The 27,213-nt window shown below is 39.2% G+C and overlaps 1 protein-coding gene and 1 long non-coding RNA gene across 3 annotated transcripts in view; one reads left to right on the forward strand and one right to left on the reverse strand.

Moving 5' to 3' along the window:
* The window catches only part of LOC148049357 (uncharacterized), a 354,694-nt gene that overhangs the window by 219,099 nt on the left and 108,382 nt on the right, over positions 1-27,213 (forward strand). The window lies entirely within an intron of this gene.
* Positions 1,616-21,172, reverse strand: PDK1 (pyruvate dehydrogenase kinase 1). 2 transcript variants are annotated; one of them, XM_087709042.1, is made up of 11 exons: positions 20,883-21,172; positions 17,271-17,412; positions 15,657-15,728; positions 12,793-12,977; positions 12,182-12,277; positions 11,252-11,329; positions 8,425-8,501; positions 7,613-7,711; positions 5,908-6,018; positions 2,329-2,442; positions 1,616-2,227 (listed from the first exon to the last, which is right to left on the reverse strand). In XM_087709042.1, exons 2-11 carry the CDS (start codon positions 17,378-17,380, stop codon positions 2,087-2,089), a joined length of 1,083 nt encoding a protein of 360 aa, XP_087565168.1. In that variant the 5' UTR covers positions 17,381-17,412; positions 20,883-21,172; the 3' UTR covers positions 1,616-2,086. The 2 variants fall into 2 exon arrangements, with proteins under 2 accessions (XP_087565168.1, XP_087565164.1); XM_087709038.1 differs by having other exon boundaries at positions 20,822-21,172.

Consider the following 27,213-nt stretch of genomic DNA (forward strand, 5'->3'; position numbering starts at 1 on the left):
TGTTCCATCAAAGACTTGAAAATGTTCTATCACAACTGCAGATGAGGATAATGTGTATCATCTAGGGGTCAGTAACTTGGGATTATTGGGGGGGGGGGGGGTTGAGGTATATAAAAAGGTGCATTTCCAAAATAAAAAGCTTGAGATTTGAAATCATACTGGAACACAATGCAGCACAAACGAAACAAATAACTAATTTTAGCATTGAGTAAATGGTTTTACTTGCAGGAACATTATTTTATGTATCTATCTAGTGACTAACTGGCTTTGCACTCTTATTGTTTTAATTGTCCTTATTAGCTATCTATAATATTTTTTTACAATTCAGGGCTCATTTTGCTGGGAGAGAAGAGGTATTTCATCGTCTGACCAATAATTATTTTTTGTAGGAACAATATATTATTGCTTCAAGATTCCTGGTGGAACACAGGATATTGTCTCCTACCTCTAAGTGGAGTGATACAATGATTATGAACTATTGCTCAACAACATCCTCCCTGATGAGAGAAACCCATAAAGCTGTAACAGGCAAATGGGGCTGGTTTTTGTTTTAATTTCAAAGTATATTGTTTCATTTTGCACACAACCCATTCTGTACTGATCGGTCTGAAATTCATTACATATTATCTCCTTATATGGTCTTCTGAAACTTTCATCTGTCAGACAAAAATGTTCTAGTTATTTTTTGACTTGAAATGAAAATGGGAAATGGGTCCCAAATCTGCAGTGGTGAGGGGCTTCAAATCACTCAGGGTGTGTATGATGCTTTCCCAAGTATCAGCTGAGGAAGTTAAGCCAGACTTCTTCTCTGTGTCCCACTAAGTCCAGGAACAATGGGACTTATGATGTCATGCAGTTTCAAAATACATATTTTACTCATGCAACGGGCTTTTGTTTTTGAGTAGATGTACCACTTTAGGTAACTACAATAGTAAAGGATTAGCAGTGATATCAGTATTCAACTGATTTCAGTGGAATGAAATTTGGTTTGAACGCCTAGGTTATTTGTCAAATCTGCCTTGCAGAAAGGGAAAACGTAACTGGAATCATTAAAATATGCCATAAAGCAATATAAATAAAATGACACACTATAACGTTCCAATTTCTGTTTTCTTAGAAAGCAAGCATATCTCACTGTTCTATGGAAATATTAGAATAAATGTGAAAGAAACGAATTCATTGCAATCCTATGGCAACCCTTACATTGCATATTGTGATCAAACTGAGACCAACTGTATTTGGCAACACTTGTGTATGAGTGGTATTTTATTAGGAAGGGTTTTATCAACATTACTAAGTTCCCTGATTGTGAATGGAAAATTCAGTTCAAGTTATACACTTTTAAATTCCATTAATATCCCAGAGGAAAATAAGACAATCTTTTGCCTACTTAATGGTAATAACTCCTTTCTGGATCCTTAAAATTTCTGCTTTCCCCAGTTGGGAAAACACCACACCTGGACAAGCCAAGTGCTTTAAGTCCTTTGAAATATCATTTATTTATTTAAAATAGTTCAATTTTCAAAACAAAATGAATGAGGCTCAAGCACTTCTACGTCTAGATGTAAATATAGACCTATAAATATAAAGAGTTGTTTACGCTGACAGCAACAAATTAATCAATTCCGCATAATGTTTAATACAAAAAAAAAGAACAAACGGGATAAGCTCACATTGTTTCTCTCACATTGGAAAGCCCTTCTGAAGTCCTTGAGAGCAAAAAAAAAAGGCTGCGCTAGTGCAAATGATCCCAGAGGAGGTGTATAAAGTAAATCATCCATCCCATGAATCGTTCACTGGAATGACTGGTAGTTAAGCAGAACAATATCTGAACACTGTTCGGGTCTTTTGCCTTCTAGTCTTTGCTCAAGTAATCTAAGGTGCATTTGCAGAAGGAATTTAAGATGCAAAGAAGGAAAAACACCACTGGTTAGAAATGAACACTCTAGGCAATGATATGGTTTTCAGACTCCAGCTTGGATATGGAGATGCATCCTTCCCCGTTAAAACATGTGATAGTGGTGCTAATAAGGAAGCTGACCATAGATGACACGACCCTCTTTGGCTCAGCACGCCTGGCCTCCTGCTATGTGCTGCGGAATGTTGTCATGTCCTTTGGTTCGCTACTTGGGACACACCAGTCATCTGCTTCGTGATTGGCCGTGTAATGTTTCCAAGCCGATTTGTTATACACTGGCAATTTTTCAACAGACTCGGTTGATAAAGCCTGCAGCAAAAGAAAGGAGAGCGGAGTTAATCATTTGCTAGGAACAAGTTTTGTGTGTTAACTTGAAAGGGATTTGCCCCCACAACTGGTCCCTGACATACCTTTATAAAGACAACAGCATCTGTGCCATAACCTTCTAGAGAATAGAGCTTCAGGTCTCCTTGGAAGTACTGGGCATATAGGCGCGAGATAGGTAAGCCGTAACCAAATCCAGCCTAAGCCAAAAACAAAAACAACCCAAAATTTGAAACCTCTGAAGCCGATCTAATGCTCAAAGGACAGATGAAGAGACCAAAACATTACTATTACCGCAAAAAAGAAAATGAAGGTACAACCCAACACAAAGACATAATATTCTCTGTGTTTTTTCCCCATTGATGCCAAGGAAGTTTTGCACAACTTGCATTTTGCCCTTTTTTCCATAATTCCTGAAATGCTTGTCCTATAGGAACATTCAGAGTTTAGGGAGGATGTTTCCAGGCAGGGATTGCAGCCTTCTTGTTTTGCTGCTAATTACTAGTCCTTGCAGATAAGGTAGTAAAATTATTTATGTCTGTTAATGTTAACAGAAGATAATGTTATCTCTGCATCTCAGAGGTTTCATCAGCAAGTGCCCACAGATCAAGCTGCTATTAAAAGCAGAAGAACACGTTCAATAATTCCCCGCCCCCATTACATAACAAGTACAACAGATGCAATACAGAAAAGTAGTCTAAAAAAAGTTGTACTGAAAAGATACGAACCTTTGCCTTCATCCTAGGGGTGGGTTGCTCCTGGCATTACTGCCGGTTCGGTGCGTGCAAAAATGTGCCTGCACATTTGCTCATAAACAGGTCTGTGCATGCACAAAACTTTAAAAATGAAAACAAATTAAATTTGTTCAATGAAAATTGTCCTGTGCATGCGCAGAACCGAAAATCAAGATGGTGGTGCCATAGGAGAACCAATTCAGGGCGTGGCAGGACTGGCTTGCAGCTGGTTCCAGCAGCCCAGGCCACCAAACCACTACTGGTTCGGTCAAACCGGTAGGAACCCACCACTGCTTCATTCCCCCCCACCAAACAGCAAACCTGGTGCATTCATCTATTTTTGCTCTACCAAATTATCAAGGCCTTAAATGAGATTAAAGTTTTTCTGTGCTTCTTCTCAAGAAAATGTCAACATAGTATTTCCAAAACCTTCTTTGTATCCCACTTGAGAGCAACACTAAGAAACTCAGAAACAAAATACTGTTTTCCAAGGCATACTGTTGCAGGAATGATAACAAGGGCCTTGCAATGCTTCCAATTTGCATGGAGAGGGGTCAGTAATGGTATCCTCTTTTCTTCACTACCAGTTTGGTAGCGGGAGCGCGCACAATGAAAGTCCATGAAATCTGACAAAACATAAGCACTGTGGTTGCTGAATGATGGATCTGAAGAATTTGCCTGTTCTGAATGGAGCTAAGCTCATCCTCGGAATGAACAGGTCCATAGTTTGGGAATGCCCCGAGACACCCAAATGATTTCTATTACTAGGCAATTGCTGTACCAGATTCAACTGACAGATCGAGTATTCCCTTCCTTTAATAAAGATAATGCTATTACGGTGGATTATGCACTGATAGTTTTGTGTTCTGACCACTGTGGGGCATTTGTTTTCAGAAGCTACAGCTAATGCAGAATGCAACAGCCAGATTGCTAAACAATTAACCAGCTCTATACCTTATTCTACTACTGAAGCAATCACTCTGACTGCCAACTGTGTCAGACTCAGAGCATTCCCCAAAATGTCCTCCTGAAGTCGGGCTATCTTCATGCACAGGCACCTTCACTCTGAAATTCATAGGGCAACTATAATGAAATCTAGCAGGCGCCTGTAAAGACCCATAACCAAGTTGTCTTGGTGTGAATGCTGTATTTATCATTTTGCTTCAGTTCTTCTTACTTTCATTTCTAAGACTGGTATCATGTTAACATTGTTTGAAAGCTATTGTTAATATTTGCAGTTTAACTGATTGTTGCTCACTTTGGGATTTATAATGGAAAGTAGCACACAAAGTTAAATAAGTTGCATGCTGCTTAAATGCTCCCACATGGGATCTTCCTGAGCTCATGATTGAAGTTCTATTTTTCTGCTGGAATTCTTTTTTTTTTTTTTTTTGCCCCTAAAACTCCACAGGATGGATTTTTATTCAAGAATTCAGCACCAGTTTCAAAGTAGCTCCAGGGCTCGGGGTTTCAACGGTTCCACCACAAAACCACGGTCGACTAAAGCGCGTGTCACTAAAGCGCGGTGACAAAACCGCGCCGTCAAAACCGCGCGACAACGCGGCGACAACAGTGCGCTGACAGAAGCGCGCTGTAACATAACCCTAAAAATAACCCTAAACCTAACCCTAAACCTAACTAAACCTAACCCTAAACCTAACCCTAAACCTAACCCTAAACCTAACCCTAAACCTTATCTTAAGTTAAATCGCGGTTCTGTCGGCGCGCTGTTGTCGGCGCGCTTTTGACATTGCGGTTTTAGCGCCGCGGTGTTGTCGGCGCGCTTTTGACTTTCGCGGTTATGTCGTCCCACGGGTTTCAACAATACGAGCAGTGTTAGAAAGCTAAACTTATTTATTTCCAGTGGTTAAAACTACCACAGTCCTAATGTTTCAGCTCCATTTGTCTACTGGAGAAAATGCTTACATCTCATCTCTCCTCCAAGCTCCTAAACTTCAGGAGCTGCAGGGATAATGCCACTCTTAATGGCTACCCAGTACTCTCTATAACATAGGCAAAATCAGCAAGGATAAGATTGGCAAGTGCTTCTCAGTCTCGCCTCTCTTGCGCCTATGACAACTCGCCACGGCCAACTCACCATAATCAACTTACCACAGCCAAGTCACCACAGCCAATTGCTACAGAACAACTCGCCATGGCCATCTTGCCACAAGACAACTGGCAAGAGTTACACTAATATCAAAGAAATGATTCTTTAATAGAATCATTAAAGAAAGGATGCAAAAGGAAGAACGGAATAAAATGGGAATGGCAAAAATTAAAATATTTTTTTATTTATTTTAAATAATAATTGTTACATTGTCCCGCAGCTAGTTGACCGTGGCAAGTTGTTCTGCAGCGAGTTGGCTGTGATGAGCATCCCCGCTCTCTCAGTAGGAAACCAGCCAGGATCCAAACTGCTAAGCTACTGAGAATGTTTCATTCCCCCCCCCCCTCTCCTTTAAAATGGATTGGCGTGGGTGGGATTTTTTTATTGCTTTAGGACAGTGTTTCTCAACCTTGGCGACTTTAAGTCCTGTGGACTTCAACTCCCAGAATCCCCCAGTGCTGGCTGGGGGATTCTGGGAGTTGAAGTCCACAGGACTTAAAGTCGCCAAGGTTGAGAAACACTGCTTTAGGACCTGCAACAATTTTGAGGCAAGACCACACTTTGTTTACCTTTGTTCCCAACATTTCTGAGTTGAGCAAAAGCAAATGCAATCATGGACCGTCTTCAAATTATTTATGGGGGTTGAGAAGGGGTTGTGGGGGAAAAAATATTTCTTGATATAGAATGTCCCAGAATTCATTAGGCTTTGACTGTCCAAATTCAGAGGAACCATATGTTAACAAAAGCTACTGGAAAAATAAGGAGGACTTGAGTTTTTCATTCCACAACTGATAATGTAAAATATTATACAGACTACGAACCAGAGGGGTTGCTCGTGATGTCTCCACATGGGGACGTGGTGCAGTTGAATACATATAGTTAAATAGCCGGTCTATTTTCCTCAAAGGAACACCACCACCACGGTCACACATCTAAATTGGGGAGGGGGGGAAATATTATACAGTATTGAGCTCCTATGTTTGGTGTGTGCCTATATCTACATACAATGAGTCATTCTTAAGAATATATTCCAGAAACAACAACAAACAAAAGTACAATCATACAACCAGCCCCTAATCTAGGTAAATAGATCAACAGATTCTTCTCACTTACTCCAACAAACGAAAAGATTATTATGCTTTATTCAACTACTGTATTTTTCAGACTATAAGATGCACTGGTGTATAAGATGCACCAAGATTTCAAAGAGGTAAGAAAAAAAGCTTTTTGCCTTCCCTCAGCCTCTGCTGAGGGAAGGCAAAAAAGCCTCAGTTTTTGCGAAAAATTGCCATTTTTCGCAAAAACAGGATGTGGGAATGGAGCTTCGGGAGGCTAAAAATGGCTGTATTTGGTGTATAAGATGCACCAACATTTCCATGCTCATTTAAGGGGGGGAAAGGTGCATCTTATACTCCGAAAAATACGGTATTCAATACTATGATAAAATGGTGGCATAAAATAAAGTAATTGAAGCTTAAAAATAATTTCCAAAGTGCAACAAAAGCTAATCGGAACATGATGCAAATAAAGCATCCATGACGGTGAATAGGTTGGTCCTATTGCAAAATGGTGCAGCTGGTGAACTTTTCTGTCCATAGTATCCATTTGAATACTTAGAGCACAAATATCAAACTCGCTACGTCACGTTGATGTCATGTGACATATCACCACATTTTTTGCCTTTCTGGAGCTGGGGTGGCCGTAGCCTGTGCATGACCATCCGGACCACAGGCCGCCAGTTTGGCACCCCTGATTTAAGAGGCAATGCTTCCCGCCCCACCCAAACCCCCTTCTCTTTCACTCTCAAATTATTTGAATTTCACCTATTCTTGCAATTCTGGGCAATTTATAATAAGTACAATAAAACACAAACAATGAAAAATATAGGAAGTATATAAAAAACTAATACAGGTAGTCCTGAACTTACAACCAAAGTTACCACCAAAATGTTGAGCCCAAAATTCCACTTGCTAAGCCAGATAGTTGTAAAGTGAATTTTGTTTGTTTTTAACTACCTTTCTTGTCACAATTGTTAAGTGAATTATTGCAGTTGTTCATTTAGTAACAGGTGACTCTGGCTTCGCCACTGACTTTGCTTGTTGAAAGCCGTCTTGGAAGGTTACAAATGGTGATCACATGATCCTGGGACAATGCAACTATATAAATACATGCCAGTTGCCAAGCATCTGAATTTTGACAACATGACCACAGGGATGCTGCAACAATTGTAAATGGGAAAAATGGTCCATAACTCACTTTTTTTAGTGCCTTTGTATAACTTCAAACTGTTACAGAATGAATGGTTGTAAGTCAAGGACTACCTGTAGGCAGCTAAAAATAATCAAAACACTAGAAGTAAAATTATTCATAGTCATTTGTTCAGAGTATAAGTCCTATAAAGAAATGAAGCAGTGGCTCTGCAACAGATCCCTGCATATATATACACATACACACACACACACACACACACACACACGTCGTTTGCAAGACTTAAGAAACAGAAAATGTAAAACTAAATACTTTTACCTTCACAGTTAAATCTTCAGTGCCTAAAGCGACTTGGACATGAACTGGAGGGTAGATTCCCCGTTCTGCATGATGTTCCATGGTAGCCCTCATTGCATTCTAATTTTCCAAACAATTACATTTACAGTCAATTTGTATAGACGTTTGCTTAATAAGTAAAGAAAGCATATTCTATAAATGCATCTGACTTGTTTTCAAAAAATGAGGAAAGCAGGGGGTAGATGGGGTGTATGGAGGATGGAAGTGTCAGGTGGGGTTGTGAATGATGAGTTGTGTTTTTTTTTTAAATTTTTTTTTTCTTATAGCAAATACCCTGTATATAAGTGATTGTAAAATGGAATGTGAAAATGAATAAAATATATATTTATAAAAAAAAAATGAGGAAAGCATCTGTTTTGGCAAGGTAGGAATTCTGACTTCTCATAATGGTGTGGCCTTCCTATTCTGATGTAGGATGATCTGTTTATTTGCTTTCCTGCAAGTTCTCAAGCGCACAGGCAGCCTCACCCTCAGTGGAGATCTCTAGGGTGTGGAGAGACACACCTGGCTCTAAAGTGCAGGTAAAGGGAGTTACATTTTCAGAAACAGCCAGCAGGCTGGCAATGCTCCTGAAGGAGAATCAGACAGAAAGTTCAGCAGAGCACCCAAATAGATCTTCCATGAAGGTACAGATCGTATACTGAATAGAATTTTAGACACTTGCTTTACCCCCACACATGCTTCTTAACCAATCTAGAGGGAGAGATTATTATGTTTGGATAATCTGACTAAGGGAAACAGAAAAAGAGTACGCAGAAGAAATCGATACAAACCTTGAAAAGTTCAAAAACCATGTAGTAGAGATGCGATGGCACATATACCACTTGCATAGGCTGCCCTGGTGATTTTACTGCAAAACAAAGTGAGTGAAAAAGATCAGTTGTACACCAACAGTCACTGTTAATCTTGGTAGCCTCTCCATGGGTCAACAGCTGAAAGATTACTAAGACCCATTTACTTTGGTCCTGGCTAAGAGTTCACACGAGACTGTAGAGTTACGTACAGAGTCACTGTAGAGCTGCTCTCACTCATAGCACAATAGTCAATTTGAAATTCTCCTAAGAGCAGTCCTTCTTGTAGTTGTGGAAGTCATTTATTTGAGAGATAGAAGTCAAATGGGCAAGTGGAATTACTGTTGTGTTTGTTGGGATCCCAATATATTTTATTCTTAAATCTGTAAATGTGTGCATATATATGTGGTCCTCTACTTATGACTAACCCAGCCTGGAATTATGCTTGTAAATCATGGAAGTTAAGCAGGTCATGTGACAACGCCTGATTTTATGACTTTTGTGGTGGTATTAAACAAACATCATGGTTGTTAAGCAAATGCCACAGTTATTAAAGAAACCAATAGATGGGTGTGTTTTTTTACCAGAAACTGGAACAAAAATGCTGGTTTTGGGGGCGGAGGGATAATAATGGGACTGAAGGATGCTGCAAACAGCCATAAATGTGGTCAAGCACCCAAAATGGAATCACAAAACTAGGGGGTAGCTACAAGAATTTTAAAACCAGGTCATAAGTCGAGGACGTGTGTGTGTGTGTGTGTGTGTGTGTGTGTATGTGTAATCAAAACCAATGTTGGAGAAAATTTCTGTTCTCAACAGCAGATATTTAAAGTACATTTAAATAAAAAGAATGTCAATTTAAGAAGAAGGAATTTATGAAGGAATGACATGTCAGAACAAAATTTCTTATTCTCCATTTGTCTCCTTATGTTGGTTTTAGACCCAGTGACTACTGCAGCATGTACATTCTTAATGTGATTGTGATTAGCTATCATTTTGATCATTCTTCAAGATATAGCAGATTATGGTTATGTTGTGCATGTGTGCGTGCATATACGCACGCACACACAGAGAGGAGAGTGCTAAAATGTATAGTGTTAAAACTAACCAAGAATAAAAAGGATAAAACATCATCACACAATTCAGTAGTAACTACTAAAAGAAAAAGTAACAGTAATTACTAAATCTAGATAATGTTTTTATGCCTCTCCAAAAACTGTTTGTTATTGTTTAAATGAAATGATAGCTACAAAAGGCAATTTTGCATATGAAGTTACTCCATACAACTCTTGTCTCATTTACATGTGTTTAAACACAAACTACACTGTTGGAAGACTTGAAGGACTGGACTGGGGACATACTGTATAGTCCTAGAGAAGATTTATACATGTGGTTGCTGAGAGTCAAAACTGAATTGATAGCTAATAGCAGCAACTTATCAGGTTATGCATTAATTCTTCACACTAATACTGCAGTCATACATAATTTATGCATTTCAATTATTTTTAATTTATCTTTCTGTATAAAATCACTAATACAATCAAACACCACACATAGGCAATATAAATTATTACATTTAAAATGATACCGAAGAAGACCAGAATAATAATACAAAAATATTAGTAAGCAAATAATCTTTTCCTTTCTATGACCCTTTAATATCTTTATTCAGGATAAGAGTTGGGGTGACTGAATGGAGGTGAGCATTTACTGACGGGATGCCCTTCCTGTTGCCTACGCGGAGTTTGCAACAGTTATTTTCTCTTTGCACCTTGATAGAGAAACATCTGCCGCTAAGACTGAACTCTCAACTTTCTGAGTGGGAGGCAAGTGTCTTCACTTCTAGGCCACTGCACTGCTCCATATTAGTAAGCAAATAATATTCTCAGCAAAAACAAAAAAACAGGCAACTGCTATTACTAGTATTACCATTAACCTTGGCCTCACCACCAAGGTTTCTGAAATATCATCTACCAAAAGATCAAAAGGAAGAAAGACAATGCTATAGAATCTCTGGGGCAACCTAAATACTTTTGCAAATTCATACTACAGATCCGTTTGGATTAAGAGATATATTGGTCATTACATATAGAACCACCATACCCGTTTCTAATCATAACCACAGAAAGCTGTTGCAGCTTTTTCACAGGCCAAAAGTTCTCTATGTGATGTATAAGATGTCCAAATGTAATGGAGAATGGAGAATATGTGCTACATATACATCAAGATATAGAAGTTCAAAATGCATTTTGAACAAAGATTAACTAAAATGTCACAAGATTAAAGAATAAAAGCAAATGAAGGTTTTCTTGGCACTTATTGTACTATTTGTGATAATGTGTGACAGAATGTATGATGTGATTAAAAGAGAAACTCTAATTTAGGTTTAGCTTGATTGATACTGAACGCTGTCCATTTTCAGTCAGTATATTATTTTACACTGAATTCTAGCCCTAGCCCACAGGCATATTTGAAAACATGACACAGATAATTGCACTTAGCTTCCTAAAACCAATTTCTGCAGTGAAATGAGTATGTTCAAACAGTTATTGTTATAGGATGTACTCTGAACACATGCTAAATATTGTCCATCTCTCTATCAAATGTTTATAGAATTCTCATGACCTACAGTCAAAGTGGAGCACTTGCAATATAAGCAGGCTAGTTCTATAACCAACTTAAAAACTATCTACTGTTACAGAAATATTTAAATTAAGTCCAAGGCAAAGTAGAGAGATATGGTAAAACTTGCCAGGAATTGGTTGAGAACGCTCAATGAATAAGCCAATCCTCCCCTTTCCATGCTTACCATTCTTCTCTTCAAGAATAAGTTCTGGAGAACTCATATAATATAAGTCACAGAGGCTCTTTGCATTTTCATAGCCATCTGAAAAAAGAAATACAATTTTGCTTAAAAGATGCACACAAAGACACATGCATACCCACAAATACACACAGATAGACACCTCACCCACCCAGAGTTTATTCAATTGGGCTGGCAGCAGTTCTTAAAACAGAGTTCTGAGAAGGAACAGTCATTCGCATTCCATATTTTACTGCTATTCTATGAATAGCAGCTGACATTTCTCTTGCATACTTCTGTCTAACTTCAATTGCCACTTAAACAAGAACAATGTCTATGTTTAAATTATCTGCATGAATATAAGACCATTTATCTATCCCCTGCATAGTCTATATTAATATCTTTAAAATATGTGGAAGATGTCCAGTACAAATCTCAGATGGCAAAGCTTACTAGTAGTTGGAAGGTGGGGCTCCACTGATTACTTCCTACTTATCTCCCGTTCAACCCAACAAACTCAACCAAGCAAAATTAGACAAACAGCTGCATTTTTAAAAATCTATCTATTCATCACATTTTTGAACCACTCATCTCCCCGAGAGGCTCTCCGTAATCTTGAATTCTAGAAATACATATAGGATGTGTAGTTGCAGGGATTTAAGATGATGGAGGAGGGATTGAATCAGGGGTGGGTTCCTACCAGCATGGCAATAGGAACACCTAATAAAAGTCTCTCAAATACTAGGTCATTATTACAAAAATTGGATAAAATTGTATTGTTTTTTACACACAGAATGACATCTCAAGGGTAAACATTGTGTCTCAGCAGAATAGAAACTTTCCATGTCTGACAGAATGAGCTTGCACGAAGTCATCAGCCCAGAAAGCCTGTTTCGTGCCACATTAATTTTTCTCACCATGTCTGTCTGAATGTACCTTTTATAACATCGACAACATTGCACTTAGGGTCAATACTTCCAATGTGCTTGGGATGTGCTGGATTAACTTCAACGTTTCCTCCAAACAACAAAGCTGCCAACAACAAAAACAAAGTAACATAAATGATTTCACAATAAAGAGGCCATGAACAGCATATAATTTATAGGTAGAGGTCTGATAATGACTGAACAAAAACAATAGACAAGGATTTACCATTTAAAACAAGGATGATACTAAGCTATACTATATACCGTGTATATAGAAGATTCCTTTTTATTCTTAAAAGTAAACTATTTGCACTTGTTTTACATTAGGGATTGTTATCCTGGTGCCTTTTTTATTGCCCCCCCCGATTCCCCTCTCTGATCTGGAAGAACTAAGGACTGTTCCCTACCATTTTGAGTCGCAGAAAAATTATAGTTTAACTTCCCCACAAAGCCTTAAGAAGAAGAAAATAGAAAACCCCAGCTCTGCTTGCAGTCTCAATATCAGCGTTATGCCCACTGTGATTCTTGGCTCACCAAAATCTAATTGAAATCCTTCACTTCTAAAACGTTTTCTGACCTTACTCCATAAAAACAATTCATCAAGTTAATAAAAGTACTTACTGTGCTGATTAAGCAACATTCGGATTGAAATCCGGCTCATGAAGAAGCGATCTAAAAAATACTGCACATTCTGACTAGTCACTGGGTCAACCCCATAGTTGTCCTTGTACTCAATCACGCCTTGAGCCATGGTAGGAATGACATCATTGTGGCGGTTCCGGATTGTTATCACAGTATCTTTAAAACTGAAAGCAAGTATGGTATATTTGTATTAAGATACTAGTACACCTGTCACTAAAAGCATATCTAATTTTAACTACCGCAAAAGCAAGAAACTAAAGAAAGCATCCTACTAATCAACAAAAATGGTGTCGTGTTTAAAACAATGTAAGAAAGCAATCTTTTAAAATGGATTTTGGACTTCGAAACGCAAGGTATTCTAATAGCATAGTCATAATTATTTTTAGGTCATCTATATTTATGTTATGTCCTGCTTTGGTTTAGATACTTAAGAAATACTGGCTGAGATTTAATGCATAGACCTCAGCTCACAAGGATGTTTCCAACTATCATAGGTTTTTTTTACCGATTTCTTTTTCTCTCAGTAGTCCTATGAATATTTTCTCTATGTTTTGGAGAAATGATAGTGGTGGGTTGTAGAGGTCGCCGATATTTCTCTGTCAGCAGGAATTTGAAAGCTAACAGAAAGCAAAAGTGCACTTTCAATTTCACTTTGTCAAATAAAACTTCTTCCTGTTCTATCATTTCTTCCAAAACATCCTTCAGACACAATCTATCCATAGAAGCAAACATCTGCATTTATTGATATTTACTTCCAATTCAGTTTTTTCAAAAGTCCAATTGTTTTTCCCCTCTGTCATGTGGAGAAAATTCAAAACAGGTTGACTTTCTCACGGGAAGGACTCTGTAATTAATTCCAAATCTTACTTCAAATTTATCTGAACTCCATTTATACTTTTCTAAAATCAAAATCTTAATTAGCTTTTTGCTGTTTATTTCAATTATTTTCAGTTCTCAAGCTTAAAAAAAATAATCTTAACTAGTTAAGATTTAAAATGTTCTTCCAATAAGGGCTGAAAGCAGTCACACAGTATTTTTAGACTTGTTGATCCAATTTCTAATATGTGCAAAGTAGTTAATAAGCAATTTTGGAATAGGATTAGTAAAGGAAACATGGAAACTTAAGTGTCCTTTTAAAGACACCAATTCTGGTTAGAGCAAGATGGCTATTTCCTCATCCCCCATGCTCAAAGCACTCCTCACAAGGATCAACTGTCTGGAGTATTTATGGGTGATCTCCCATCTTCTTTTGATAGAAAAATTCAAAGAGCAGTCTACATTCTTTGCTATAGTTGTTGGTCCCCTTGTTTTTCACAGAGCTGCCTTCAGTCCACTATTTCTTCCTTCAAAGTCCATCTCACAATTCTTTTAACACAAAACACCATTAGAATTTTTCAGCTCAGCAGCTGCTCAAGTTCTAACAGATAAAACCGTCCTCCTAATCTATCTCATCTGAGAGATTATGTACCGTATATACTCGAGTATAGGCCGACCCGAATATAAGCCGAGGCACCTAATTTTACCACAAAAAACTGGAAAGTTATTGACTCGAGTATAAGCCTAGGGTGGGAAATGCAGCAGCTACCGATAAATTTCAAAAATAAAAATAGATACCAATAATGCCATTGCCCATTGAATAACATATACAGCCTGCCTGTGCCCATTAAATATACAGTAGCCATTGTAAAAATTTGCTCTGCATAACAAATTATTATCACACAATACCGGTGTATTCAATGAAATACTTCACTCACCTCATGATGCTGATGTCCCGCTGTGATGATGATGTCCCGCCTCCTATGACACACGGCACAGTGATTCCTATCATTGGATCACTGTACCAGAGGAGGTGGGACATCGCTATGTGGCTGCTTGCCATAACAAGGAGGAGGTGGGACATCGTTGCAGAGCGGCAGGAGGGGGAGGAAGGGGAATCGTAAGATAGCCCTGCATTACATTAGAACATGAGGAGGGGGGATGGTGCGGTGCACGCTGCGCGGCAAACTGACAGAGGGAGGGGAAACTCAGGGGCGCTGGGCCATTCACGAGCATCACCCAGCGGCATGGCCCCGCCCCTTTTTCTCCTCCATTTCGGGCAAATTTTTCACTGACTCGAGTATAAGCCGAGGCGGCTTTTTTCAGCTCAAAAAGTGGGCTGAAAAACTAGGCTTATACTTGAGTATATACAGTACCCTAAAAAGGGGCATTTCCTTGGAAAATAATTTAATTTAATCTCTTCACAGCTAGCATGCCCCAATACGCTATAAATACATGACAATAGAAGTAACAATTGATTACAACCTAAATCTCAGTAAGAATTTTTCTTAAGGATGAATGTCTGTCATTGGGCTTTGGACAGAACAATGGTATTGTGGTTGAATCTGAAACTAGTAAATTGAAGCAGAGCCATTAACATTAGGTTACTCGAATTCTACACAAATCCACTAATTTCAATGGGTAAACTCAAAATAAGACTATAACACTTCATTATTAATAAACCTTAAAGAAAAATTAATTAAAGACAAATCAATTGAATTAAAAAACAATGATTGTACATGTACGTCAAATCTTGCTAATTTTAATACAGAAGTAATTGTAAATGAATTACAAAGAGTGGAATTTATTTTGTAAGTTTATTATTTTTAGACAGCCCCCCTGATAACTTACAAAGAATAAATTATTTAAAAGAAATTTTTCTTCATACTTAATACCCCACTATTTTTGAGATCTATATAATAAAACAAATATAATAAAACTATGGCTCTGAATGTCTCATGCTACAGGACTGGCATAAAAAAACCCTTAGATAATCGATTGTCTTTGAGAAGGCTGAAATGTCTCACCAAGAAATAGCTTCTGCATCATCAGCATTTTTGTCTTTAAAATCAAGGATCTCCTGCAGACTTTGCACATACCTAAAAACACAATTTCTGCATGTTTGATTTTTGTCATAAAGAAAAATAAACAATTTCTTCTCACCCAATCAAAGACAAGAATATAAATTTGCCAACATAGTTTTATGATTACTTTCAAATTTCTGCACATTCTAATTTTTTTAAACAAGATATAATTTTAAAATTTTTATTATATATATATATATATATATATTATATATATATATATATATATATATATATATATATATATATATATATATATATATATATATATATATATATATATATATATATTCAAGAGCCAAGGTGGCGCAGTGGTTAAATGCAGCACTGCAGGCTACTGCTAGATCAGCAGGTCAGCGGTTCAAATCTCACCGGCTCAGGGTTGACTCAGCCTTCCATCCTTCCGAGGTGGGTAAAATGAGGACCCAGATTGTTGGGGGCAATATGCTGACTCTCTGTAAACCGCTTAGAGAGGCCTGAAAGGCCTATGAAGCGGTATATAAGTCTACTGCTATTGCTAAATACTATTCATTTCTACAAGTGTGTATGAATGCCCATAATCTCTTATCCCAACCAAGGAGCAGGACATCTACTATTTGTAATAGTAGTAGGACATGGATTTTGAAAATTAAAACACTTCCTAACTTTACCATTCTATATTCTAGCCACCCACTAGTGAAGGTTTTTTCCCTCACAACAAAAGGGCTTCAATATATCAAAAACTCCTTCAAAAGGAAAGGGGAGCATTTTTTTTTCCAGGTTTCCCCTTTCTTTTGCAAACCCTTCCTTTCTCATCATGTAAATTTGTTTCCATCCTACAATAAGAGTCCCTCTTTCTAAAAATTATTCAAAACCTGTTTCAAATGTTGCAGTGCTTAGGTCCATTCACTTGGAAATAAGCTTGGCTAAATGAACTGTTCACATTCATGCAGCACTCTAAAGATAATTGGGTACAGAGATCAACCAGATGGTATCATTAATTCAAATAGGCCAAATCTGACTTCTTGAACAATTTAGGAAGGGACAGAACATGCAATGCAATGTTATTGCTACTGCCAATTTAGCACAATATGCTTGAGCAGAAAAAAACAAAAATAGAGCGAGACAAGAGTCGCTGTGTTCCCTCTTCAGCAAGAAGGACCTTTCATTCGAATCACGCTTTGATGCTGAGGTCTCGTTTTGTAAATATTAATATTAATTGAAGTCAGGCACAGAAACCACAAGATGAAGCTGTATATGTGGGCAAGATATTTGCCCTTAGGATTTCTTCAAGAAAAGGATGATGGTTGACAGATGATGATATTTTAGGAGTCTGGGCTGTGAGTTTACAACCAGTGTTGGTATCTCCTGCCTCTGGCACTGAGCTATGTAGGTGGTGGGGGAGAAAATACAAGCCAGATGTCTACTCACTGTGCTAGATCAGTGCATGGATACTATTAGGTGACTTATAAACAACCATAAGTCTCAGCTTCTAATATTTTGAAGCTTCACATATCTTCGTAAAATATTCAAATTCGGTTTCTTGAGGCTTTGTTTAAAAAAGAAACAGGTTCTTACCAACTCTGAACAAGCTGAACTGAAGGTGTTTTAAGAAGGTTGTCTGGAAGCAGACTTATTTCTTTCATTATGTTTGCCAATCTTACAGGCAACTCTTGTCGCAGAAACATAAAGGAGGTTTTCTCACAAGCATTGTCAGATCCTATGGGGAAAATGTCATAAGGAAACAATTTTGAAACCACAGTTAAATAGATTATAAACAATTCATTATGCAGTTCATTCAGGATCATAGGGTGGTAAATAATAACAGCTTCTCTATGAAATCCTGGATAGCATTTTACCATTACAGTAAATATAGGTTTACATAAATTCAGAAGGTAGTAATCTGATGTTCAGAACTGTAGTAGTAGTTAGACTAATGTGGCTTGGTCTCCCACGAAGACCACATTGGATTCTTAACATTCATGATATTAGTTCAAGATACATAACATTTTATGTTACTGATTGCGGCTTTTTAGATATTTTAAACTATTCTTTTTTGAAGAAGCTAAGGATCAGTGAAAGATATTACAAAAATAAATTCTTCTTCACTACAGATAGTCCTCGACTTAAAACAGTTTTTAGTGACTGTTCAAAGTTATGATGGCACTGAAAAAAGTGACTTATGATCGTTTTTACACTTACGATTGTTGCAGTATCCCCATGGTCACGTGGCGAAAATTCAAATGCTTGGCCACTGACTCATATTTATGACCGCAGTGTCCCGGGGTTATGTGGTCACCTTTTGCGGCTTTCTGACAAGCAAAGGCAATGGGGAAGCCAGATTCACTTAACAACCATGTTACTAACTTAGCTGCAGTGATTCACTTAACAACTGTGGCAACAAAGGTCATAAAATGGAGCAAACTGTCTTGTTTGGCAACAGAAAGTTTGGGTTCAATTGTGGTCATAAGTTGAGGACTATCTGTGTTGAAGAGCACAGCCATTTCCAAAGTAAACAATGGCTTGATGCAGATGTGGGGAAAGAGATAAAGCATATCAGAAGTCTTCAAGTGAGTATAGCTTTGTGGCAAAGTCTACAGATAATTTGAAAGGAATACCATTTCAGGGTATTAGAAAGAGAAGAAAAAAATTGTTGTGGACTATGTTGATAAGATTTAAAAATATCTTTCCAACCGAACATGATTAACAGGATCAATCCTATCTTTAGGTGGAACAAAATAGCATTTTGAATCTGGTTCAGCCTCCCCCCCCCCCCCGAATTGGCTCCTTATTTCTGTTGAATGTTTTGCATTCATCATTTCAAGAAGGGATCTTCAGTGCTGCGATGATGATGATGAGGTAACAGTGATATCTGCCTTCAAAAGCCATCTCAGAAGGCACCACTCCTAAAGATGATATCCTTAGAGGAAGATGTAGGAGATAATGCAGGAAAAGTGCAGAGCTCCATCAGCTACTCCTACATTTAGGAATAGGAGATAATGGAACCACAGAATTTTCAATATATAAACTGAACCTTGCTCTCTACCCTGTACTGGTTATTACTCAATGCAAAACATACGCAGAATAAAGGTAAAGGTTCCCCTCGCACATATTGCTAGTTGTTCCCGACTCTAGGGGGTGGTACTCATCTCCGTTTCAAAGCCGAAGAGCCAGCGCTTCCGAAGACATCTCCCTGGTCATGTGACCAGCATGACTAAAGGGGCACGGAACGCTGTTACCTTCCCACCAAATATGGTCCCTATTTTTCTACTTGCATTTTTGCATGCTTTCGAACTGCTAGGTTGGCAGAAGCTGGGTCAAGTAATGAGATCTCACTCCATTACGTGGCGTTAGGGATTTGAACCGTCAAACTGCCAACCTTTGTGATCGACAAATTCGGTGCCTTAGCCACTGAGCCACCGCATCCTTTTTATATGCAGGATACATTGGTGTCAATATCTGATTGTTCTGATTATGATACCAATGCCATATGTATTAAAACATCTAAAGCTGAATAACAGTATTAATAGTGATCAGTGCAATATCCAATTGGATATTTTTTTTACTAAAGTTCAGCAGAAATTCTAGTTACGTTACAGAATTCACATTTGGTACAACCAAAAGAATTACGATTTTTTTCCTCCAAGGGTTTCTACATTTTTTTTTCATACGACATTGCACATGAAAGAGTTACATTGCTAGATTATAACTTATCAGTCCTGTCATCTCAAACAAACACACTGAAGCAAGTGGCAGTTGTAGTTTTGAGAGATACTGCAGGGGGAAAAATATATCCAAAGACAATCCTATATTCTTTTGGATTGTGAAATGGAACCTACAGTAATTCTGAGTAATGTTAGCAATATACAATACTGGTAGTTTGCTCTATGCATATTAATACAGTGGAATATTATACTTTCTTAAGCAATATTAGCTAGAGTAGTAGGCCTATCATTTAGCTAAAGTAACAATTCTTTTAAAAAAAGAAAAATCATTAAGGATGTATGTGGACAAATATTTGTGACACAAACACGCATTTTTATATACGCAGACTTGCACATCCACTTCTTAAGACAGAACTTCAAAACTATGAAATGCTAATGTAACAACCTGTAAAATAACAATCCTCTGGAAAATGGGGCTTTTAAACTGAAGATTTGTCCTTGAAAAACACCAGCTGTGACCTTAGCATAGCCAAATGTTCCTGTATGTTTCAGGCTCATTCAAACTCCAGCCACCACAGTTCAAATGGAATTTGGTGGAGGTAGTCCTCGGCTTACAATCACAATCGAGACCAACATTTCTGTTTTTAAAGTGAATCATTAAGTAATTCACTTAATTTTACCCATTTTACCAACTTTCTTGCCACAGTTGTTATGTGACTCTGGCTTCCCCATTGCCTTTACTTCTCAGAAGTTCGCAAAAGGGGATCACATGATTCCAGGAGACGGAAATGGTCATAAAGACGAGTCAGTTGCCAAGCATCCAAATTTTGATCACAGGACCAGGAGGCCACTGCAACAGTTGTTACCTAAAAGTGTGACGGGTCATCGGTCACTTTCAGCGAGGAGGGGCCCTCTGTGCCGTTGTTAACTTTAAACCGTCACTAAACGAACCGTTGTAAATCGGGGACTAACCCGGCCCTCCAAAACTTATCCGGGCAGCAAAATGAGACCCCATACCGTGAATCTAGAATTCTTTGCATGACAACACCCTCCGTTGCACAACGCCTTTGGGTAATAAGCACAACTTTTGTGTTGCATTTCGGGGATAAAGGGGCGCGCCAACATTCCTTTTTCTATCTCTAGGCGCGTCCCTGGAAGTCGTGGAGAAGGAAACGGGTCGACAGGGCGAAGGGGAGGCACGCTCCTCCGCGGCTAGAGCGGGAAGGGGCGGCTTCGGCTGCAGCCTCCGCGCGAGGCCTCGCTCCGCTCGCCGCCTTCGAGGGCCGGGGGTGGCGGTGGAAGCGCCTTTCCCCGCAGAGAGAGGGGGGTGGTGCGGTTCTCCCTCTGGGGAAAGAAAATGGTCGGCCGAAGGGGGGGAGGAAAGACTCGCAGAGAAAGGAGCCGCGCAAAGGAGGCGGAGGAACCCGGGCCTGGAGGTGGGGAAGCGACACCGTCGCCACTCACCGAAATCCAGGAACTGCTTCATGGAAAGCGGGGACGGGGAGAAGCGGCAGTAGAAATCCACCTGCTGAGGGATGGTGTTCAGAGGGGAGACGCTCCTCAGCAGCGCCCGCAGCAATCGCATGGCGGCGGCGGCGGCGACACACCCGGAGGGGCGCCGGGCAAAGTAGCGGGACGACGGGAGCGCGGCTGGGCTTCCGCCTCCCTCCTTTGCAGCTCGCTTGCAGCCTCTTGTCAGAAAGGGACAGCCGCCTCACCGGGCCCCCTTTCCCGGCCCGGCGAAGGAAGGTCCTAAGGGAGAAAGGAGCTCCAGCTCGGGCCAGGGCCCGGGCTATTTCTTGCCCTCCGTAGGGGCAGGAGGAGGCGGGCGGAGAGGCGGAGCCGCTCGGGTCGGCCGGGGAGGAGCGAAAGTGCGGAGCCCGCGGTAAGAAAGGAAGAGCGAGAGACCTCGCTCGGCTCCTCCAAGCTGGGAGGATCCAGGTCCCGCGACTAGGAACTCAAGCCTCCCCGCCTTTTTATCCTTTGCAAACAGGGGTCTCTGCGTCGCCCAGGAGGTGGGCTCCCTTTCCCTCCATTCCCCTTGCAGGGTTTTCAGCGGGACGGCGTCTGATTGCGCCTGCCTGCCAGGTACGAGCGGCTTGACGCCCAGGGCGCCTCGGTGAGCAGCCTTGCCTGGATCTAGAGCAGTAGAGGTAGTCCTCGACTTACGACCTCAGTTGAGCCCAAATATTTCGTAAGTGAATTTTGCCCCATTTTACCACCTTTCTTTTGGGACGCGGTGGCTCAGTGGCTAAGATGCTGAGCTTGTCGATCAGAAGTTTGGCGGTTCGAATCCCTAGCGCCGCATAACAGAGTGAGCTCCCATTACTTCTCCCAGCTTCTGCCTACCTAGCAATTTGAAAGCCTGTAAAAATGCAAGTAGGAAAATAGGAACATTTGATGGGACGATAACAGTGTTCCATGGGCCTTTGGCATTTAGTCATGCCGGCCACATGATCATGGACACGTCATCGGACAGTGCTGGCTCTTCGGCTTTGAAACGGAGATGAACATCGCCCCCTAGAGTTGGGAACGACTAGCAATATGTGCAAGGGGAACCTTCACCTTACCACCTTTCTTGCTACCGTTGTAAGGTGAATGGCTGCAGATGTTAAGTTAGTAACACTGTCGTTAAGTGAACCTGGCTTCCCCATTAATTTTGCTTGTCAGAAGGTGATCACATGTCTCCAGGCCACTGCAACCGTCATACATAGTCAGTTGCCAAGCAGCTGAATTTTGATCACATGACCATGAGGTTGCTGCAATGATTTGTAAATGTGAAAAATGGTTGTATCACTTTTTCACAGCCATTGTAACTTTGAATGGTGACTAAATGAACTGTTGTAAGTCAAGGACTACTTTACTGTACTCATTTCAGGGTGCCTCTACTGTTCATTTCCCTTGAGATTTATGAATCAAGACATCATGACAAGTCAATTCCAATTTATTCTGTTAATACATTGGAATGTCCCAGGTCTTCTATAGCAACTGGAAAATTAAAGCACGTTTCTTTGGAATTTTAATTTTGGACAAAGTTTCTCTATGTGTGCAGGCATAATAGCTTTTACATTTTAGTCTTAAGATTGTAAATATACCATAAAACTGTGCAGATTTCCCCTCATTAAAAAGCATCTAGTTTGTTAATTGTTCTCGATTATTTTGATACAGGTAGTCCTTGACTAATGACCACAATTGAGTCCAAAATTTCTGTTGCTAAGTGAGACATTTGCTAAGTGAGTTTTCCACTTTATGACCTTTCTTGCCACAGATGTTCTTGTCACTGCAGTTGTTAGTAATACGGTAGTTAAGTGAATTTGGTTTCCCCTTTGACTTGGCTTGTCAGAAGGTTGCAAAAAAGTGATCACGTGTCCCCGGAACACTGCAACCATCATAAATATGAATCCGTTTCCAAGCATACGAATTTTGGTCACATGACCATGGGGATGCTGCCATGGTCATAAGTGTGAAAAAATGGTAATTAGTCACTTTTTTCAGTGCTATTGTAACTTTGAATGATCACTAAATAAATTGTTGTAAGTCACGGAGTACCTGTATTTTGCTTCCTTGAAACAAAAATAAGTACAAGTCAGTTTCATTCATTTCCAAGAGAATATGGACACGTGCTGCAATCTGATGCATGTAGTGTATAGAAGGAAGACGATAGTTATGAAGTCTAGAATTTTTCAATTCACACGGTAAGTAATTATCCATTGGAAGGGAGTAAGATTCCTTTGCAAGTTTGTGTGCCTTCTTTAAGGCAATCTTCGGTGGTAGTTAAGATTTTGGTCTAATGATCCAAAAGTGAGTGAGGAAGCAAGCAGAACCAAGCTTTTCAAACACTTTTTAATGGGCTTTCATTAAGCATAGTTAAAGCCTTGTAGGACAAGAAAAATGGTCTCAGTGCAGGCCTGAAGTAGGAGCTGATTTGATACTGTGCAAGTATTATAAATCTTACAATGCCACTACCAACCTTGTGTTCTCAGTTGGGGATCTGTATAGAAATGCCTACTTTATAGTCTGATTTGTATTAGCAAGTTCTTACAATGATTGGAACTATGACTCAAAGCATAGTATATTTAGTTTACATTTCAGAGGAAGCAGAGGTGGGCTGCCACCGGTTCGGACAGCTTCATCCGAACCGCTTGTTCCAATTCTGTGCAGTTTGGAGAACCGGAAAATCGGACCACCAGCTAACCCGCCCATTTTTTGAGCTGTTTTTCAGGCCATTTTTGGGCCAATTGCAGTCCTGTTTTGGGGACGTTTTCAGGCCATTTTGGGGCTGGTTTTGCCCAAGAAAATGGCCTGAAAATGGCCCAAAAACATCCCAAAACAGGCTGTTCTTTGGGCAGTTTTCAGGCAGTTTTTCAGCCAAAATCGGCCTGAAAAACACCCTAAAAAAGGCTTGAAAACAGCCCAAAAAACCTGGATGCGAGAGGAAGAGGAGCCAAGTGAGACAGATCCAGACATGTCCCGGGTCCCCTTGTCCCAGAAGCAGCAACCTCACACTCTTCTCTGCTGTTCCCCTTCTTCACACAGGATCATCCAGCAATGGAGACGGAGAGGAAAAAGCAGGCAGGCAGCATTTCTGGGTGGCACTCTCCCCTCAATGCTAGCAGCTGCCGCTGCCCCCTTCTCCCTCTCTGTCTCTGCTGCTGGGAAATCCTGTGCAAAGAAGGGGCCTAGCAGAGAGGGGAGAGTGTGAGGTTGCTGCTTCTGGGGATGAGGGGACATATCTGGGTCCAGCTTACCCAGCTTCTCTTCCTCTCACAGCCAACTTTCCCCGTCTAGTTTGACAGTCTCTGTCTGTGTGTGTGTGTGTCTCTCTCTCTCTCTCACACACACACACACACAGGCACACACACAAACAGAGTGGATCTTTCTTTCTTCCCACCCCCTCTCCCCACTGGAGACTCCTGGATTCCCTTCCCAACCCTACCTGTTCCATACAGGTACCACCCACACAAGTGACGTAGAGTTGGCCATGACTATTCAGTCACACGACACTCCCCAACCACACTCACCCAGCCAGTTATTAGGGCAGAGAACCCGGTTGGTAAAAAATTTGGACCCCACCTCTGAGAGGAAGGAGAGACTTGAAGAACTTTAGGAATACCGCCCTTTATTGAAGAGCAATATATTATCAAGATAGGCAAATATGGATTGGCTATAATCAGCCAAACTTGTAAATTACACGGGATTTTAATTATTAACCAAATGGTTTTTACTGATCTTCCTCTCATTCCCCCTAGTCATGTTATCTCAAAGGCAAAATAAAAGAGGAGAAAAAAATTCTAGAGCCAAGCAGTGCTTTGAAGTATCAGAAATAAATTCTGTTGAAATCTCTCAGATTTAATAGGGTTTCAGTTAATTTTAGCAAGTACACAACAAGCAGAAAGTATGCAGTAGTTATGTATATATCACAATGCAACATTTACCGTAGCTAGGACTTGGTTTCTTCTTTTGCTAGGGGTAGTTAAAGGATTTGGATTTTTTAAAATTAATTGATAAATTTTTTTTAAAATACTGCACTTTAAAGTTCTGGAATTAAAGTGTTATAAAGTAACTTCTAATAGATTTACCTTGGTAAGTAAAATATGCTTTATTGCTACATGGTTTAAATATTGCTACATGGTTTAATGTATTTGAATAATTAGGCCCAACAAAAGACAATACCTGTTGAGTTAGGTGAGAGGATAATATTCTGTTATGCCCATGAATAAGAACCTTGTTTGGAGTTTACAAGGCAAACTTCCTAGCTTACAACTCTTTTCACGCCTTGCCACTTATCTGAATTAAGTAACTCTGTCTAATAACACAGCTATCTTCATGAATCAGCTGGAAAGAAATTTATAACTAGTTCTGGATTCCTAATTCGCATGTTCAGTGAGGTAAAATATGTCAGAAACACATACTGCTTAATAACACATATATCTTAGCCTCTGCAGTCCTGCCAAGCTGAAATAGTTAATCATCCCAGCATAATTTAACCACCCCTATATATTTTGTTTTGTGCTACTTATAACACTTCATTTTAATCAATTATTCTTTATAGTTAAGAAAAATTCTGCTGTCATATTTAATTCTGCTGTCTCTTAATTTTACTTTGTATATATGTAACTGCCCGTAATTCCTGGATTTACATTTAAACCAAAAACTGGCTTGCTTGCTTTAAATCTCACAAGCTTTTTTTCCAATTCACTTGTTGAGCATATATAGAAGGAGGTAGAGTAAACATCCAATTTAACAGAATAAGGAAGGGGGGAGGGAAATCATTGCATCCAAATATTTGTTAAAAGCTACAAAATTGCAAATGGAATTTTAGGCATGCATAGTAATGTTTTATACACTGTTTTGTGCACTGATAATGAATAGATTCTGCCTACCGCATGTGATACCTGCTAAACTAAAGTCTGATAAATTGAGAATTTATTCTGTATTTATTCAGTCCAAACAAATGTGTTTGGCTTTGAGAATTAAACCATAAACCAGTCAGCCACTTTTCAACTGAACTGCTGTGTGACTATAGTCAATATATTTATTGGTTTAGGAAGTCATGCAAACACGAAAAATGATGTAAGTGGAAAAAATTCTGGTTAAGATAACTATTGATAAACATGCACACACAGCCTCTGATTATTTGAGAGCTTAGTTTTACCTTGCCTGTTAAGATGTAACTTTTTTGATAACTCTCTAATCATCAAAATCCTATGAAAGCTTCTGAAGCCATATCTCAATTATTAGTCCTCTGTGTGGATTTCTATAAAAAGGAATTCTCAGTCCTCAGTAACTACTGTGACCCTTAACTAAAGTTGAAATTAAAACGGCAATAAAAGATCTGAAATTGGATAAAACTCTAGATATAACAATATTACGTGTAATATCCTAGGAGACTTTCCAATTTTTTTTTGGCTAAACCTGTATCTCAAATAATGAAATAGATTTAGGAATGTGAAGAACTTTTTTTATGGAAATAAAGTTCTATTTATTTATACAGAAGGAAATTAGGAGAGTCAGGCTGACTTTTGTTTAATCAAATGTAAGAGATAAGCTTTTCATTGCAATACTTGCAGAAGAGAATATATTTTATAACTGAAATGTTACATCCTGATCAGACTAGTTTTGTTTCAAAAAGATGTCTGAGGTAAAATGTCAGCTCTATTTTGAAGGAAATCAGAAAGATATGTTTTTAAAATATGGCTATAATCTTCCTTAATGTGGAAAAATGATAATCTAGATTGGTTTTGTTGTTTGCACCATTCACAAATGAGTTGCGGTTCTAACTTTTTAACATGGATACAGAATATTTATAAAACAAAAAGCCAAGATAATAATAAATAGCTTTTTATCACAATGTTATAAAAAGGGTCCACTTTTCCTGATTTGTCTTGTTTATTACTTAAAAAAGAGCATCATTCAATATCAGTTTTTTATGCCTGTAAAATGTTGAGGATAATTGTGTAACATTAATAATTAATAAATTGAGTAGTATTTTGGACAGAAAGTTTCTTACCAAGTCTACTAAAATAGATGAATGGAATAAGCTATTTGAATTATGCATTTAACACTTGCTGGTTTTTAATGTAAGAGGTTCCCAATCTAATAAATATCTAAAATATTTATTTCTGTACTCCAAATATAAGTCCATTTTTGCTATAGACCAAATATCACAGCTGTATTAGATAAATGTTTTGCTATACATATTATATAGAGCAGGGGTGTCAAACTCACATTGTCACGCCAGTGTCACGTGACTTATCAGGACCTTTTCCCCCTTTCGCTAAACTGGGCGAGGGCATGGTCAGCGTGTGACGCATCCAGCCCATGGGCCAGGAGTTTGACAGCCCTGATGTAGAGCC

This window comes from Thamnophis sirtalis, unplaced genomic scaffold (genome assembly GCF_051295495.1).
Source record: "Thamnophis sirtalis isolate CommonGarterSnake01/CBP01778 unplaced genomic scaffold, rThaSir2_p1.2 scaffold_1, whole genome shotgun sequence".
Lineage (NCBI taxonomy): Eukaryota > Metazoa > Chordata > Lepidosauria > Squamata > Natricidae > Thamnophis > Thamnophis sirtalis.